This window comes from Dipodomys spectabilis, unplaced genomic scaffold (assembly GCF_019054845.1).
Source record: "Dipodomys spectabilis isolate Male_0828 unplaced genomic scaffold, ASM1905484v1 ptg000215l, whole genome shotgun sequence".
NCBI classification, from domain to species: Eukaryota; Metazoa; Chordata; class Mammalia; order Rodentia; family Heteromyidae; genus Dipodomys; species Dipodomys spectabilis.
This window is the reverse complement of record NW_024870892.1, coordinates 237402-254151: the sequence shown is the minus strand read 5'-3', so window position 1 is coordinate 254151 and position 16750 is coordinate 237402. Positions and strand designations below refer to the sequence as shown.

At 47.8% G+C, this 16750-nt stretch overlaps 1 protein-coding gene across 2 annotated transcripts in view; it reads left to right on the top strand.

Moving 5' to 3' along the window:
- Positions 1 to 2943: 2943 nt before the first annotated feature.
- Tmtc4 (transmembrane O-mannosyltransferase targeting cadherins 4) overlaps positions 2944 to 16750 on the top strand; it is a 53426-nt gene continuing 39619 nt past the window's right edge. Inside the window, exons 1-4 of one of the 2 annotated variants that reach the window (XM_042697316.1) lie at positions 2944 to 3011; positions 8692 to 8907; positions 13261 to 13376; positions 15154 to 15370. In XM_042697316.1, coding sequence (XP_042553250.1) covers positions 8746 to 8907; positions 13261 to 13376; positions 15154 to 15370 — 495 coding nt within the window. In that variant the 5' untranslated portion in view covers positions 2944 to 3011; positions 8692 to 8745. Of the gene's footprint in view, positions 3012 to 6929; positions 6953 to 8691; positions 8908 to 13260; positions 13377 to 15153; positions 15371 to 16750 lie in introns of those variants that run through there. The other variant, XM_042697317.1, reaches the window with a different exon arrangement.

The following is a 16750-nucleotide window of genomic DNA, read 5'->3' as shown; positions in this document are numbered from 1 at the left end:
ACCATGCCCAGCATTTTATTGGTTGAGATCAGATCTCTCAATCTTCCTCTCACTATCCCATCCTGACTGCCCTCAAACCACACCACCAGCCTCTTACCGATAAGGATGTGGATTTTCTCCATACTGAGCCAAAAGCCAGGATAAGCCATGTCCTGCTAATAGGGGCCATAATGGGGGTAACAAACCACTTAAGGGGTAGGAAGAAATGGGTGCAGCGTCTGTAGACAACTGAAAGACAGTAATAAAATGGACTAACATTTTGTCTACCTTTTATTTTCACCAAATGCTGGTGATTCTCACTAGGTTAGTCATTGTTGTGCTGATTAAAAAAATGAACAACTGGCTCTGTGGGTAAAGATGTAGACATATATTTGCTCATATGTGAATTACAAATGTTATTGGCATGAATGTGCAGCTCAGTTTTGCAAATAATGCTTCACTTGAAATTTCATACCATTGTCATAAAATACTCTTGTTTTTTTCCAGACTTCTACTTTATCCAACCCATGACTGCAACTCAACTGTGATTTAACAAATGAAATTGCATCTTAATCCACTTTTGTCCAATAAATTTATGGCCATTAAATCCGGTGTGTGTTACCTGTTAAAATACTTCTCACCTTTGCCTTTGCCTATGTTAAACTCAGCAGACTGATTTCTCTCAGCTTCAGCAACAAGCACAACCCTATTTTCAATTTTAACCTGTATTATAGGCTTCTTCATCACTTTCTTAAAGTCTAGAGATGAGCAGCAAAAGAACAAATTCGGCCTGATTTGTAATGGTTGTTGATGTCCCTGGAGTAAACCTTCCCCCTAGGCAATCTGCCAATGTGACATCATGGGGTGTGGCCGCAAGCCTAGGCACTGTCTCTTACCACTGTAGTTGGGTATTCCTGATCCAAAATGCTCAGGACTGTAAGTGTTTCAGATTACAAAGCTTTTTGAAATTGGGACTGTTCCATAGAATACTAAATACTTCACTGTATTTGATGTTGATATAATTTGTGGAGGGGAAGAGAAAAAAACAAACTGTTTAAATAGGATTATAGGTGGACCCATTACAACAATGAGATGTACAAGACGTTATGTGGAAAAATGAACTTTACAACTTTGGCGGGGTGGGGGGTGGGGAGGCGTGGAGGGGGGTGGGGGGGTGTGAGGGTCGGGGGTGGAGAGGAGAAGGGATGGTATGGGGAAACAAAGGAGAAGGCAACAATGCTTGACAAGAAATGTACTCACTACCTTGCCCATGTAATTGTAACCCCTCTGTATGGTATTTTCACAATAATAAATATATTTATATATATAATAACATATATATATACAATAACAAAAAAAGAATACTAAATACTAAATGACCATTTCTAATGTGCAAAGTCTGACATTTGAAATGCACGAAAACTTAAAATGGATTACTCAAATGATTTGTTGTTGATGTTGTTTTAAGTCTTTCAAATTACAGATTTTCCGATTAGGGATGCTCAGCCTGTAGTTAAGAGTGGAAATTAGGGGGATGGGGAGGGCGAGGGGAGGAATCTTCAAACTTAAGAAATGTTAGGAAGGAAGAACCCGGGGAATTTGTTGGATATCAGGTAAAGGAAGCGTTTGGTAAACACCAGTTGGGGCTCTGGATATTTCAGGCCAGCAGGAGGAAAGAGGAGGAAAAAAATGGGGTGAACTTGGGATGTGTTCCATTTGATGTGCTCGTGACACCACGAGAAATCTCGACAAATGGCCTAGAGCTCAGAGAAAGCCAACGCCAGAGATGTAAATCTGCGATGTATTGATTGAAATGCTGGCAGCATATTCAATCATGTAAGGAGAAATGCCTGAGTAAGAGGTAAGGACTGCGACCTTTAAAACTTACTTAGAGGTCACCCCTCATAGGCCAAGGCGAGGGGGAACAACTAAGTGGAGAGCTAGTCTGGCCCAACAAGGACGTACTCTAAAGATGAGGAAGGACCTGGAGGGCAGATGAGGTCACACAGAAAGCGAGACGATCTGCAGCCTTGGGGCTTTGCCGCTGACGGGAGCAAAAAGCAGTTTCACTGAGTGGAAATCAAGAAATGAGTGGAGCTGGAGACATACAAGCAGGCAGCGGTTTAGCACGACTTCAAGCAAGCAGGGAGGAGGCGGTGGCAGCTGAGCGAGCACGTGGAGGTGACGGGAACTTAGAAATGCTGAGGGTGCGGATTTTCATCTGGAGGAAGACACTGCTGAGAATCTAACTGGAGGAGGGCACCGGCGGGCGCCCACCCGAGGTTCGCGGGACGGGGAAAGCGCAAGTGGCTCCGTTTCCACCAGCAGGGATGTCTCCTGATGACATGGCCAGTCTCGGGTTCGGAGCGGTGCGGGCCCGCGTGGGCAGGGGCCGGGGGTGCGTGCATGGTTCCGTGGCCCTGGCTGGGTGCGGGGCCCCTGCCGAGATGGTGGGCTGCAGGGCCCTGGGGAGTGGGGAAAAACGCACTCTCCGCGCCCCTCAGCGAGGCTCCTCCCGGGTGGGGAAGTCTGGAGTTCGGGGAGTTCTCCAGGGACACCGCAGTCCCTCCGTGGGGAGCGCGCACTCCGGCCTTTGACCCGCGGCCTCCGGGAGGCCCTCCCGATTCCCGCAGCCCGCCGCGCGAGCCACACCAGAGCCGCCCCTTTCCTACGGGCCACGCCCGGCCCCGCGCCCTCAGCTCGCTTCCTCCTCCCCAGCGGAGTCCATCCCTCTTTCGCCTACTAGTGGCCTCTGGTCTGACGTCACCCACTCATCCACCAATGAATTGAAGAGGAACCGGGCTTCGGCGCGTAAGTGACAGGAGAAATAGCCAATGGGAAGGCGGAGGGGGCGGGTCGGAGTGGGTGTGTGAGCCGGAGCGCCCGCGCGTGGGGAGCTGCGGGCGGCGGGGGGCGCGGCGGGGGGCGGCGCGCGGGAGGCCCCTCCCCTGCCGGCTGCGGGCGGGCACCTGGAGCTGCCGGAGTTTCCGCGCGCGGGAGGGAGATGCGGCCGCGGTTGGGGCTCCTTACAGGTAACGCGCGGGGCGGCCCCTGCAGGGCCGAGCGCGTCGCGGGGTGAGCGGAGTTGGGCGCGGAGTGCGCGCGGGGCTCCGCTGCAGCCGAGCCCCGCGCGCCCCGCTGCTTGCGAGGGCCCCGGGGGGCGGCGCCCAGTTCCTGCGGCCGGCCGTGCGGCTGAGGAGTTGGCTATGGGACCCGGGCTTCGGTCAGGGACGCGGGGCCCGGGCGTCGTGCGCACCGGGGCTTAGCACCTGGGACAAAGGGGCGGAGTGGAGCGGGCGCGCGCCCCGAAGCCGCGCCCCGGACTCCAGCTCCGGCCGTCCCCCCTGCCGGGCCCAGGCCACCCCCGCCGGCCCCGCGGGCGCGCTCCTCCCCCGGAGCGGCCACTTGGCCTCGGGGCCCCGCGCCGGGCGGCCAGCTGGCCGGGGTGCGGGCGCTGGCTGGGACGCCGGCGAGCCTGGCCGCTTGCCCGGGTCTCCGGGCAGGTCACCCGGCGGCTCCCCCGCCGCTCCGGGCGCGCGGTGCTTTCCTGCCCGGCATCGAAAGCAGGGGAGGGCGAGGGGCGCCGGCCGGGGCGCGGGGAGCCTCTGAGCCGCCCCCTCCCGCCCTGGGCCTGGAGTTGGAGAAGCCGGGCGGGTAGTGCAGCGACCACCCCACCTCCTGCCAACTCCACCCGGCGTCGGGTGTGGATGTTGCCACGGTGGGCTGTGTGTGTATTCTTATTTTAACCACACACAAAAGAAGGGAGCCGGGGGGGGGGGGGGGGACGAGCGGAGCCACTGAGTCATCCATCCACACTTTGCTCTTCCCGGAGCGTATGGATGATGCCTTGGGTAGCTAGAGTAATACGGGGTGACCGGATCCCCTCCTTGCCCCTTCCCTCTCCGCCCTCCTGACCCGGCCGGCTCGCACCCGGTGGAGGTGGTGGATGAAGTGATGCTGGTGGGCAGTGAGAGAAAATGGCTACAAGACAGCAAGCTGCAAAGTTTGTGGGACAGGAATTCAATGGGGAGCCGCACACAGACACTCTTGCTACGTAGGCAGCCCTGGCCCTAGCGCATCAGTGGATTAGAAAAGAGGAAATCAGTCTCCATACAACACAGTTGGCATCATTTGGTTCAGCCGGGCCTGGAGGAGCCTAGCGGGGATAGGCTGGTTCCCTTGGCTTCAGGCACCCGAGGTAGCTGCAGTTCTGTCTCTCCGTGGGGTACTGCCAGGCCCCTGATGCTGGGTTGAAACCATCATGGTTTTGAAATCTGATTTTTCAGAGGCAGTGTCACGTCTCAGCCTTACGGAGAGGGCAGCTAGCTGTGTGGATGGATGGTTCCTAACGAGAATGAAAGGCCAGGCAGAGGCCAGCAGCCCTCCCCTGAACATGGAAGAAGCTTCTACCCTAGGTGGCCGCTACTCATTTCCCAAAATGAATTATTTATATTGGGTCTCACTCCTCTGTTTACTTCAAGTCCGGGCTTCTGTGTCCACTGTCTCTGGGTCTCTGTGTTCACAGTTTAGTGCTATTTGGCTTTTCACGAGTCCCTGTTTGAGCTCTTTTTGACCTTTTGATTAATGGTTGATTAACTTAGCCCCTGAAAACAGAGGTTTCATATTAGAATTTTGAGGTCTAAAGAGACTTCTGGTTTTTCCAAGTATAGCTGAGGGGTCTGGTAATTCCAGCACACAAGTCAAATAGCCATCCAAGCCCTGGCAGTGACTTTGATGGAACACTGCCAAAATCAAGGCAAAAGCAAAGGTCCTCTCCAGTCCCTCCCTCCACAGGTGAACCTACGTCCAGGTGTGGCCAAGGAACTGGGTTTTCAGGGAAGACATGGTTCCCACGCTGGACAGCACCTAAAGAAGAGTAATAACATGAAACTTAGGGTCCAAGCAAAACACAGAAAGTGTTCCTTCTGGTTTCATGATATGCTTCTTTCCCCCGAGTGCCAAACCTCATTGTGGATCAACGGTCCTGTTGGAGGAAGGGGAGCCAAGATCAGGGTCACTGCAGGTGTACAGGACACAGAGATGCCTCATCAAGGATGGCATGTGTGGTATATGATCTGGTCATCTGATGGGCTGTTGCAGGCTGTTGGTAGGAAGCCCATCCCATCCCAAGAAGTAAACATGATATGGGTCTTCCCAAGACAGAAGGTCAGGGACTGGGTACCAGGAACTGATTTCTCCAGAATAATAGCAAGAATGGGAACCAACTGCTTACATGGACTTCACTTGATCCCTGACTGAACTTTCTGAAGAGGGCAGTGGTATTCAAATTGGCGATGATTCTTAGGAAGACTAAGAAGCTCAAGGCCATGCAGCCACCAAGTCCACTTGTGTCTGTCTCCAGATACCTTGCTCCCAACCTGCTAAGCAAGCATTCTGCCACTTGAGACAAGTCTCAGGCACTTTTTACTTTGGCTATTTTGAGGATAGGGTCTCACTTTTTCCCTAGAGCCAACCTGGACCTTGATCCTCCTATTTATGTTTTCTAACCACCATAGCTGAGGTAACAGGTGTGCATCCTCACACCCAACTTTTACGATTGCGTTGGAGTCTTGTGAACTTTTTGTCTGGGATAGCCTGCAGCTGCAGGCCTCTTAGTATTAGCCTTTCTCGAAGCTTGGGAGACAGGATCATACTATCATGCCCAACTATTGGTTCATAGGGAGCCTCTTGAACCTTTTGGCCTGCCTGGCCAGCCCAGGAACCAAAATGATCCCAGTCTTAGCCTCTCAGTTAGCTAAGATAACAGGTGTGAGACACCACAAGTGACATTATAGATTTTTATGTGTGGCATTTGCTATTGCAAGACATTTTCTGAACCATTCTGGTAGACGTGTGAACAGTAAATGAAAAGGGCATTTGTATTTTTGGTGACAGCATAGAAGTGGGAGCTTTAGAGATAAAGGACTCCTCTGAGAAGGAAAGGCAGGATAGGGATGTGGATGGGAAGAGGAGAGAGCCTGACAGACTGAGAAGTATGCTGAGAGCCTGAAGGGTAAAACTGCACAGACTCCGTGTTCCACTCCATCCCCACAGACAAGAAGGAAATCATTCTGAGATTGACTCAGGCGTCTGTTGACTTTCCCACGGTGGGGGCCTGACCTACTAGAGCCCTGCAGATGATGGAGTCTATAGTACTTAGGCATTGGCTGTTGCTTCAGTAGCAAAAAGGAGTCTGGTATGTCTAATGTTAAGATGAAGAGACACTGCCATTAACATAGGAGCACAGTTCTGTGAATCGGTAGTATTCCTTTAAGGTTATTTGAATTTCATAGCTAACTTTTATGAAATATTCAAATGTTGGTACCAGGGCTTGAACTAAGAGCCTAAGCATTGTCCCTTAGCTTTTTTAACTCAAAGCTGGCACTCTACCACTTGAGAGCCACACCTCTACTTCTGGGTTTTTGATGGCTAATTGGAGAGAAGCTTCTACTGGACTTTTCTGCCTATGCTGGCTTCAAACCATGATCCTCAGATCTCAGCTTTCTGAGTAGCTCAGATTATAAGTGTGAGCCACCAGCCCCCTATAGTTATACAAGCTTTTGTAGCTCCCAGCTGCTATGTTATTCTCCTAAAATTGGTATAAATATTTGTTTTCCTCTGTGTAGGTTTTCCCAAATCAAAGAACACCTTTATTCCTTCTGTGTGAAAGCATGGTGTCTTCCTAACCATTCAGTCTTTTGATTTTTTTTTAAAGCAGCAGGAGCAATTTCTGTAGCTGAAATGTAAACACAGTAATTGGGGTCTTCACAGTGACCTGAATTGTGTTTGTAACTGTAATCTGGATTTAAGCAGTGGTTTAGCCTTTCACTGAAAGAGAAAAGAAGGCCACAGAAATAGGTGGATGGTTCTCCCAGCATGCTTTACCTCAGGTGATAAGGCCTAAGAGATTTTCAATGGAGAATTGCAGTCTTTTGTCTGGATTGTAAACTTGGACTTTCTGCCTCTGGAAAGGGTCAGTGTGGTCACAGAATGGCCTGTCCTGTTCTGTTGATCTGTCTCCACTTGTACTGAGACTAAAGGCTCTAGAAAAGATGCTTGTGGGCCTCAGGTTCCTATTGGCTAACTTCTAGTTAATTTTCATAATATAGAGTATTCACTTGAAGATCTGGAACCTACTAGAGCCTCCCAGGCCAGGGGACTAGGGTTTCCTTCCACTGCCTTAGTAGGGTAGACAAGAGCCCTGACACCTGTAAGCCAGTAGCACAGGATGTTTTTTCCAAAGAAAGTTGTTCCCTTTTGTGAAAGAAAGTATAGTTAGAATTACCAGGTTCCCTGAGCATCCATTACAGTCCTCATGACAACTGGATAAATAGAGATACTCTCATCCCTGCTTTGGAAATGAGAAACATCCAGGGAGTTTAAACTTAAACAAGATTGGAACTGAGCAGTTTGACCCAGATATGGTCCTGGCAAATCTACAGAAAGCAGCTATCAAGGTGTGGCAGAAATGGAGACAGATTTGCATTTGTGTGACTCAGTTACAGGTCTGGAAGCTGTTAAGACAGTTCTCACTGCTTGGAAAGTTCTAGAAGTAGGATTAGAGTCATGCACAAATCCATACAACTACGATCAAGGATGGGACAAAATATTTTGCTTGAGCCAGATTCCAGTGGCTCATGCCTATAATCCTAGCTACTCAGGAGATTGATGTCTAAAGGTCAAGGTTCAAAGCCAACTCTGGCAGGGAAGTCCAAGAGAGTTTTATTTCAACTGCAAAAAATCAGAAGTGGAGCTGTGGCTCAAGTGATAGAACACTAGCCTCAAGCAAAAAGACTCAGAGACAGTGCCCAGGCCCAGAGTTTGAGCCTCAGGACCAGCAATAATGATAATAATATTTTGCTTGTTAGTTTCCCCTCCTCTACTTTGGGACACAGACCAGCTTTTTCTAGGACAAAATGTTGTCTCAAACTCATCAGTTCTGTGTGTATGAGCCACTAACCCCGGAACCAATTACACAAGCATATGTCCCTCTTAGATTTCCCTCCTGCTACATACACGTGAGCCTGAAGAATGTTAGCTATATCAGAGTCAGGGCAATATTTTATATCCTGTATCCTCCCCTGACGCCCAGCTTACCCATGATTAACATTTACTGATTTTTCTTGACTGGATGAAGTTGACACTGACTTTTTTAAAGCTTTATAATCTGGATTATGGTGTTGATAAATACAGAGTTCCATTAAATCATTGTTTCTAAAAATGGAGCCCATTAACCCAAGGGCATCTATTTTTTTGTGTTTGCCAGTATTGGACCTTGAACTCAGGACCTGGGCACTGTCCTGTATTGTTACCCAAGGCTAGTACTCTACCGTTTGAGCCACAGCTCCACTTCAGACTTTTTGATAGTTAATTGGAGAAAAGTCTCGTGTACTTTCCTGCACTGACATCCATCCAAGATCCTCAGATCTCAGCTTCCTGAGTAGCTAGGATTATGGGCATGATCCAGAGACATATGGCTCCATGACTAATTCTATAGGTTATAATGGGGCTTGGGAATTTACCTGTGTGACGTTTCTACCCGCTAAAGTCTTTAAGAGCTATAACTCCACAATTTTTAATGATGACATCCTATGAAACCACAACTTAAATTACTATCTAGCTCTTACTTGCATAAGGTAAAGATCGCTACTGCAGAAGCATTCCTGACACAATGCACTGAAGATTATTTATGCAGTGTTATTTTTCTTGCAGATTTCTAACCAGCATAATGCTGGAGCCAGAGTCTGACAGCCTGTGGTTTTCAAAATGGCCGAGCTGGATGCTGATTTGGATCACATCATCCCATCTTCTGTCCTTGCCCCTTTCTGGGCCAAGTTAGTAGTGGGATTAGTTTCCCTCTTGTGTTTTGCACGGAGCTATGATGGAGATTTTGTTTTTGATGACTCTGAAGCTATTGTTAACAACAAGGTTTGTATCTTAACACTTTTCTGGGAAGCATACTGTATTCTGTATCTACCTGCCTGAGTCTCAAGAGTCTTTTAAGTTAGTGTAGGAGTCTCTATTTATTCTTGTGCCTGTACTAGGGCTAGAACTCAGGCCCTCATGCTCTCACTTAGTTTTTTTGCTCAAGGCTGACACTACCACTTGAACCATACCTCCACTTCTAGCTTTTTGTTGGTTAATTAGAGATAAGAGCCTCAGATTTGTCTGCCCAGGTTTGGCTTCGAACCACGATTTTCAGATCTCCACCTCCTGAGTAGCTAGGTTTACAAGTGCGAGCCACTAAGGCCTGATTTAATGTAGGATTCTTTATTAGATTTGGGCCAAGAATTTCTTTGGGTCCCCAGCTGTACTATGCATTTCCTTTCTTTCTGTCTCTATCTCTGTCTCTTTTTTTTTTGTATCATTTCCATAATTTAGTGTCTATGGTCGGCCTCCCCAGCCTAATACTTGTTACAGAAAGACTGATCTTCTAAGATTTCAAGACAAGTGTATGTCAGATATTCTAATTGAGTATTTCAAGTTTTATGAAAAATTCCAACGTAGTTGTCCCTTTCCTCCGCCCAAAAAAGAAGAAGGAAAGAAACTCTTGTGTTTGCTGCCATGATGGGTGGGTGGGGTGTGAGCACCTGCGGTAAGGTGTGCGCTCAGCCACATCTGCCCTTCACTAAATGTGAGCACAGCTGCCGGCAGCTTCTGGGGATGGGCAGCCTGCTCCCAGGGACACTGCAGCTGCTGATTGTGTCGTGTTTAGAGACTCACTCTTGCTGAACTTGGAGAGTCCAGGATAGTGTTGCTCACCAGTTGCAGCTACATCAGTCCAGGAACAAACAATATTCTTTTCACTTGATGACCAGAGTTAGAAAACACGAAAGTACTTTGTGGGGAGAAAAGGCAAAGATTGAAATAAGCTAAGAGGCTGAGAAATTTAGAGGCAGACAGGGAAGGCCCAGAGTAGAAAGAACTTGGAAGTGGTACAAGATGAAGGTTTTGTGACAGCCCATCTGTCACTCAACCAACAGTTTATGCATGCTGCTTAGCCAATGAAGAGGACAGGAAGGAATCACTTGTCTCTTTCCATAGGGCATGTAATCATGGGAGCTCTTTATACTTGAATGCTTGTTAAAAAAAAAAAAAAAAAAAAAAAAAGTTTTGGCTTTTGCCACAAGAGGAAGAAGTTATTTTCATATTTAAAGAATGCCATAGAAAATTGTAAAGCATGTTGGGAGATGAGTGTTTGCAGGTATTTTATTTGTGTTTTTGATGGCAGGAACAGCATTGTTGATAAATGCTTAGCTTTTTCTTTTCCTTCTCTTTTGTTTTCTTTGAAACAGTGTGGCTGTTTCAAAGTCCCAGGCTGGCCTGAAACTTACTGTGTATCCCCTGTTGGCTTTGACCTAGTGAGCCTCCTACCCAATCTTCCAGTGCTGGCCATGTACCACCATACTAGTTGATGTTTACATTTTTTTGTTTGGTTGGTTGCTTGCTTGCTATTTGGGTTGCTACTGGGGTTTGAACTTGGGGCCTTGAGTTTTCTAGTCAGGCACTGCACTACTTGAGCCATACCCCTCCAGCCAATGGGGGTGATAATGGCTCAAGTAGTGCAGCACCTTTTGCCCAGGCTTGCTCTAAACTGTAGTCCTCTTGACCTCTGGCCTCTGCCTCCCCAGTTAATGTTCACTTTTACTTTCAAGTGCTTCACTTGTTCTTTCCTTCAAGTTGTCATAGGTGACTGTGGGTGACTCAGAAGCTCTAAGCAAGTGGGTCACAGGCTTGCCAGTCACAGAATTAGCTTTTCTAACCAGGATTCATCCTTATTGTTTAAGTTCTGTTATTCATTTTGTGAGACTGGATATATGAATTGTTAGTTGGGAAACAGTGTTGAAAAAATTCCAGACGGTTGGCGCAGGGCAGAAGCATGGGTTCTGTAGGGGGTTGGGAGCGATGCCTGGTGTCGGCCTTCCTTCTGTATGAGAGGGTAGGTAAGGCATCTCTTGGCTCTGAGTATCTTCTGGAGTGCTTCTCTGTGCCCCTTATGGTAACTTGCCGGCCCGGCCTTCTCCTCCCCTGCTTAATGGAAGTCATGTCTCACTGCCTGGCACCCTGCCTGCAGTGTCATGAACAGGCTGTTTCTGAGTCTGGCGGTGTGGAAGACTGGCTTCCAAACACTTTCTTCTTTCTGTGCTGAGTTGCCTTTTTGTTCCACAAGGTTATGATCTTCTTTGAAACAGAAGAAGAGAAAAAGTTTCAGACCCAATTCATTCTTTCCGTAAACCATGAGGAAAAATCGACCCACCTTTCTGTCATGCACCCTGTGGCACATAGACTGCACCTAATCAAATATTTAGAGCTTCCTGGGTGCTTTTTCCTGTTGAGAGGGAGAAGGAGCTGCCCTGACTCACCCTTCACCACTGCACAAGCCCTTCTGCGACCATGTAGAAGTTAGGTAGGTTGCCACTTCTGTCACTGAGTCTGCTAAGTTAGCTGGTGGATTCCATGTCTGTCACAAAACACTGCACCAGCTCCTGGGGTGCCTTGATTCAGATCCCCAGTAGAAGTAAAAGTCGTCCTTGCAGTGGTTATCCAGTAACCAGCTTTGTTCCTGTCCCTTCTTCTCAAGACTTTCTCTTTGGTTCAGTAAGCACCGTCAGTACCAGGCATTGAGCTGTGCAGTATGGACATTTGCTGCTCCTTGAGATGGCCCGGTATCTGACAGCTGTTCTGTGGCACATTCTGGTGTGTGTTAAAGACCGTTCTGTTAGGAAGCTGGCACCTGCAGGGGCCCTCCTATCAGGTGCTCAATTGCTGGAGCCTCATTGCAAGTGAAGAGATGAGGGCAGTCCTGGCCATGTGTCCGGTGGCATGACTTGCTCACACTCCCTGCCTGCGTAGTACCTTCCTGGTGGTCCAACAACCTGGCAGGTCTGTGAAACTCTCGCTCCCCTTCAAAGTACTCCTTCTGTTCAAAGAATCACAGCAAGTTTGGCTTCTGGAAAGAGGGATCTTTACCAATGGAATGGGCAGTGCATTATATACCCTAGTTTTCTGCTGTAAGGAGAAAATTAATAACTACATTCATTACTTTTTCCTCAATGTCTTATTTGCCTTCCATTTAGTTTATTGTTTTAAATGAAAAAAATAGTCTTTTTATTGTTGTTACTGTTTTTGAGAAAAGATCTTGCTAGGTAGCCCATGTTGGCATCTAAATCACAAATCCTCCCGTGTTTGCTTCTCAAGTGCTAGGATTTCAGGCACATACCCTCATGACTGGCCGACAAAGGATGCATTTTTAAACTTCTCTAGCATTACCTCAGCAGCAAGATTTTTTTTTACTATTTACAGAGTTTTATCTTTAAAAAATATATGGAAGATTTCCCCCCTCATCTCCTAGTTGTACTTAAGTCATCAAAAATGGAAAACTTAAAAAATAAATTAGCCACACTTTTTTTTTTTTTTTTTTGTCGGTCGTGGGGCTTGAACTCTGGGCCTGACCGCTGTCCCTCAGTTCTTCACCTCAAGGCTAGCGCTCTACCACTTGAGCCACAGTGCCACTTCTGGTTTTCTGGTAGTTTATTAGAGATAAGAGTCTTTTAAGCTAGGGGTTGTTTTTATAAATAATCTTACTATGTGAAAGATGATATTGATCCTATTTATCTGACTTGTCCATTCAGCATATATTAAATACCTTTTTTTTTTTTTTGGTATTTCCAGTACACAAGACCTGTGATCTAGGCCTTGTGGAGCCTCAACCTAGTGATCAGATAGTGTGATGATTATAGGCTACCAATGTGCCAAGAGTTATAGGAGATGGGACAAGAGTGACAGGTGGCAGATGCCCAGATTCAAGGGGTCAGGATCCACTCAGAGTCAGCAAGCTTCAGGGCCAAGATGTGAACAGCGGAGGAGTTAAGCTGTGGGGCGTTAAGGCCGACTGAGGTCATCTAGAGATACCTCCATGTGCAAAGCCTTTGTGGTGAGCTCCCAGGAGTGGGGCAGGAGTACAGAGTCAGCTACATGTGCCAGTGGAAGCTTTGTGGCAGCTCTGTAAAGACATCAGCTTTGTTCCAGGCTGTGGGAAGCTATCAGAGGGGCCAGGGCAGCCACCCAAGGCTCTTATCATACAGAACATAACTGAAGGAGCACATCGCTGCTCAGAGGCCTGGCTCCATGCTAGGCAAAGAGAGGTGGTATTGGTTGGCACAGAAATGGCAGCACTGAGAATTCATGGGAACTCTCAGTCAGAGTGGTGAGGGCTTCAACAGAGAGCTGGGAAAGAATTGTGTCTCCCTCATCCAGAATGTCCCCTGATGTGTCCTGCAGGATCTCCAGGCAGACACTCCTCTGGGGGACCTGTGGCATCATGACTTCTGGGGCAGTAGACTGAGCAGCAACACCAGTCACAAGTCCTACCGGCCTCTCACCGTCCTGACGTTCAGGTGAGATGACAGCTTGGGGCGGTGACAGCCATCCAAGGCTTGCGTGTGACCTTGCATGGCTGTGTCATCAGCTGTGGTGGGACCAGCTGGCGATTCCCATAGGCAGAGACACTCCTATATTCTAAGAATTCCGTGCTCATTTCAAGTCTCAGGAGATGTGCCCAGTGAGACTGGAGGATGGGCCTGAGGAAAGATTTCAAAGTGCTCATGCCCACAAGCACAGATGAAAACTAGAAAGCTGAAGAAAAGGTTAACGCAGCCCTGAGTAAGGAGAATGCTCACATTAGTTAAGTGCTCCACATTTTTTCTTTCCTGAGATGCACCCTTTATTGCCTGGCTAGCACCTAGGGAACAATTGATATGTGTCAAAGCAACATGAGGCTTCTGATGAAATTGTGAAGGGTTTTTCCCCCCATAACAAAAGTAAGATAGAAGTCACTATGAAAGCTGGGCGCCAGTGTCTCATGCCTATAATCCTAGCTACTCAGGAAGCTGAGATCTGAGAATCGAGGCTCAAAGCCAGCCAGGGCAGGAAAGTCCGTGAGACTCTCATCTCCAATAAACTACTAGAAAACCGAAAGTGGCGCTGTAGCTCAAGCTGTAGAGCGCTCATCTTGAGCTGAAGAGCGCAGGGATGGCCCCCAAGCCCAGAGTTCAAGCCCCATAACCAACCAAAAAAGAAGTCACTGTGAAGAAATGAAAAGTTAAAAACAACCTTCCACCTCTATTAATCAGGGAGCGATTACATCACACAGGTCTCATTACTGCACAAACATTCTCGCTCATACCTATTGGTTGGGCTAATACTTGTGCATAGATCTCTCAGAGAAGCAGGAAACGGAGAATTGGAATCACTAGTACCCGAGAAGAAGTCAAAAGTAGGCATCACAGACAGTGAGGAGGAGGAGGACAAGCTGGCTAGCTTGATGTTAGAAGCACTTCTTCGTGGATAAGTTGCACAACTCTTAAATCTAAGTCCTGACAGTATATCATGTCTTATTTGGAATGCAGTCCTTCTTTTTCTGTTTTTCTTCTGTGACACTTGGGGTTTGAACTCAAGGCCTTACATTTGTTAGACAGGTGCTCTACCACTTGAACTAATCACCAGTCCCCTTTTGCTTTAGTCATTTCCAGGTAAAATCCCACACTTTTGCTGGGCCAGCCTCAGACCTCTACCCTCTTACCTACAGCCTCCTACATAACAGGAACAACAGGTCAGCTTCCATGCCAGGCTTGTTTGTTGAAATGAGTCTTGCTGACTTTTTGCCAGAGCTAGCTTGTAACTGTGATCCTTCCAATCTCTAGCTCCTGAGATTATGGGCATGAGTCATCATATCCAGTCCTAAGTGCTTCCCTTTTTTACACCTTAAGAATTATCTAGCTGGACACTATGACTCACACCTGTAATCTCAACTACTCAGGAGGCTGAGATCTGAGGATCACAGTTCTAAGGCAGCACTGGCAGGAAGGGCTATGAAACTTATCTCCAGTTAACCCACAAAAAGTCAGAAATGGAACTGTGGCTCAAATGGTAGAGTGCTAACCTTGAGCACAGAAGTGCAGACACAGTGCCCAGGCCCTGAGTTAAAGCCCCAGGACTGGGCACACACGCACACACACACTTATCTAGCTTCTTTTTTTCTAGTGTTCCTGGTAACATGTCCATTTCTTCCACTCTCCTTTCTGTGGGTAACTGTTCACACCATGTCTTCAGGCCCTTGCTGTTCCATTGAACACCGTCCACACATCTAGTGTAACCATCCTGTGTCCAATGTAGGCTCAACTACTACTTGTCTGGCGGCTTCTACCCGGTGGGTTTTCACGTGGTCAACATCCTCCTACATGCCGGCATCTCTGTCCTCCTGGTGGACGTCTTCTCGGTGCTGTTTGGTGGTCTGCAGTACACCAGTAAAGGCCGGAGGATGCACCTGGCCCCCAGAGCATCCCTGCTGGCAGCCCTGCTGTTTGCTGTCCATCCAGTGCACACCGAGTGTGTAAGTACCACCTGCCTGTGACATCTGCAATTGTATAAGAAACCCAAAGGTGTCCATGAGCCATCTTGCTCACTAAGACGGGCTTCCTTCCAGCACTTGAGTTGGCTCCAGAGTTCCACAGTAAACAACCCAGTGTACACCACATAAGCACCCTCCACTTACAGTTGAGTCAGTTGTTTCTAGGTCAGCCACGTTTCTCTCTGCCACCCTGGGGAGACTTCATACTGAAGGTATAGTGCAAGCTCTGGTGACAGCGTCTGTGTAGCTTGTGTCACGACCCCAGCCCTAAAAGTATGATGATGAATTTGCCTGGCTTTGGAATCTAAAGGTCAGTAGCAGAGAGCCCTTCATTAGCAGAGGGCCTGAGACAGCTTTTCTGTGGTAGCTGACAGCTTTATGATTTACGAAATGCTTTCATGATATGATTGTCATCAAAACGCTGTGATGTCCATCTCGAAGAAGCCCTTTACAGATGAGGCAGTGGCCCTGGAGGGTAGGTACAGGACTGACTTAGGGTCTGTCACAGGTAGGAGCGGGATCAACTTAAGTCCTGGGCTTCTGAAGTCCACACTGAGGATGTGCGCAGCTGCTCAGGAAACCACTCTGCCTCTCCCGTGGGCCCTCATCTCCGGACGGACTTGACTTGGATGAGGTGGAGGGGAAGCCCTGACAGCTCAGCCCCTCCCATGGCCCCTTCTCTATGCCACTGAGCTGCTGCTGCATGTATTCTGGGTGTTAGCCAGAGGCTGTTAGCCCTCCCCACCCCACCCTACATCTGCTTCAGTATTGCTCTCACAGGACACTCCTGTAAATGAGGGATTTAGAGAGAGAGAGAGAGAATTATATTTTTCCTTCAGCAAATTGGGAGGACCGAGGACCTTGGCACTAATATAAGAATTCTGCTAAATCTCGTCACCTGAGATTCCATGTGAGTTAGGATTGGTTGTAGTCTCAGGTCTCTACTGCAGAGTTGAAATAAGGAGAAAGAAAGGTTAGGAAATTCTGTTTTCTTTCATTATTTTTATTAGCTTATATTTTGTACGGTGTTAGAGGATTTCATTGTTGGATTTCACACATGGTTGCAATATCTTCTAACCATCCTCATCCCCTCTAATTCTTCTCCCCTACTTTCTCTCCCCTGCCCTCACAATTTCAGAAGTTTCCCTTGTTCAGTTTTTATAGTTGCAGGCACTTTATTTATCTCTTTCAAATATATTTCAAAATTCTTCACCCGCTATTATTTTTCCTTCCCTCCTCATCTTCTAGTAAAGAATCCCTTAGTTATATTCATGTTAATGTTTTTCCATATCTGTGCATACTTATGCAAATGGATATATGTATATGTATGTGTCCATCTTTGAGATCTAGCTTGTGAGTGAA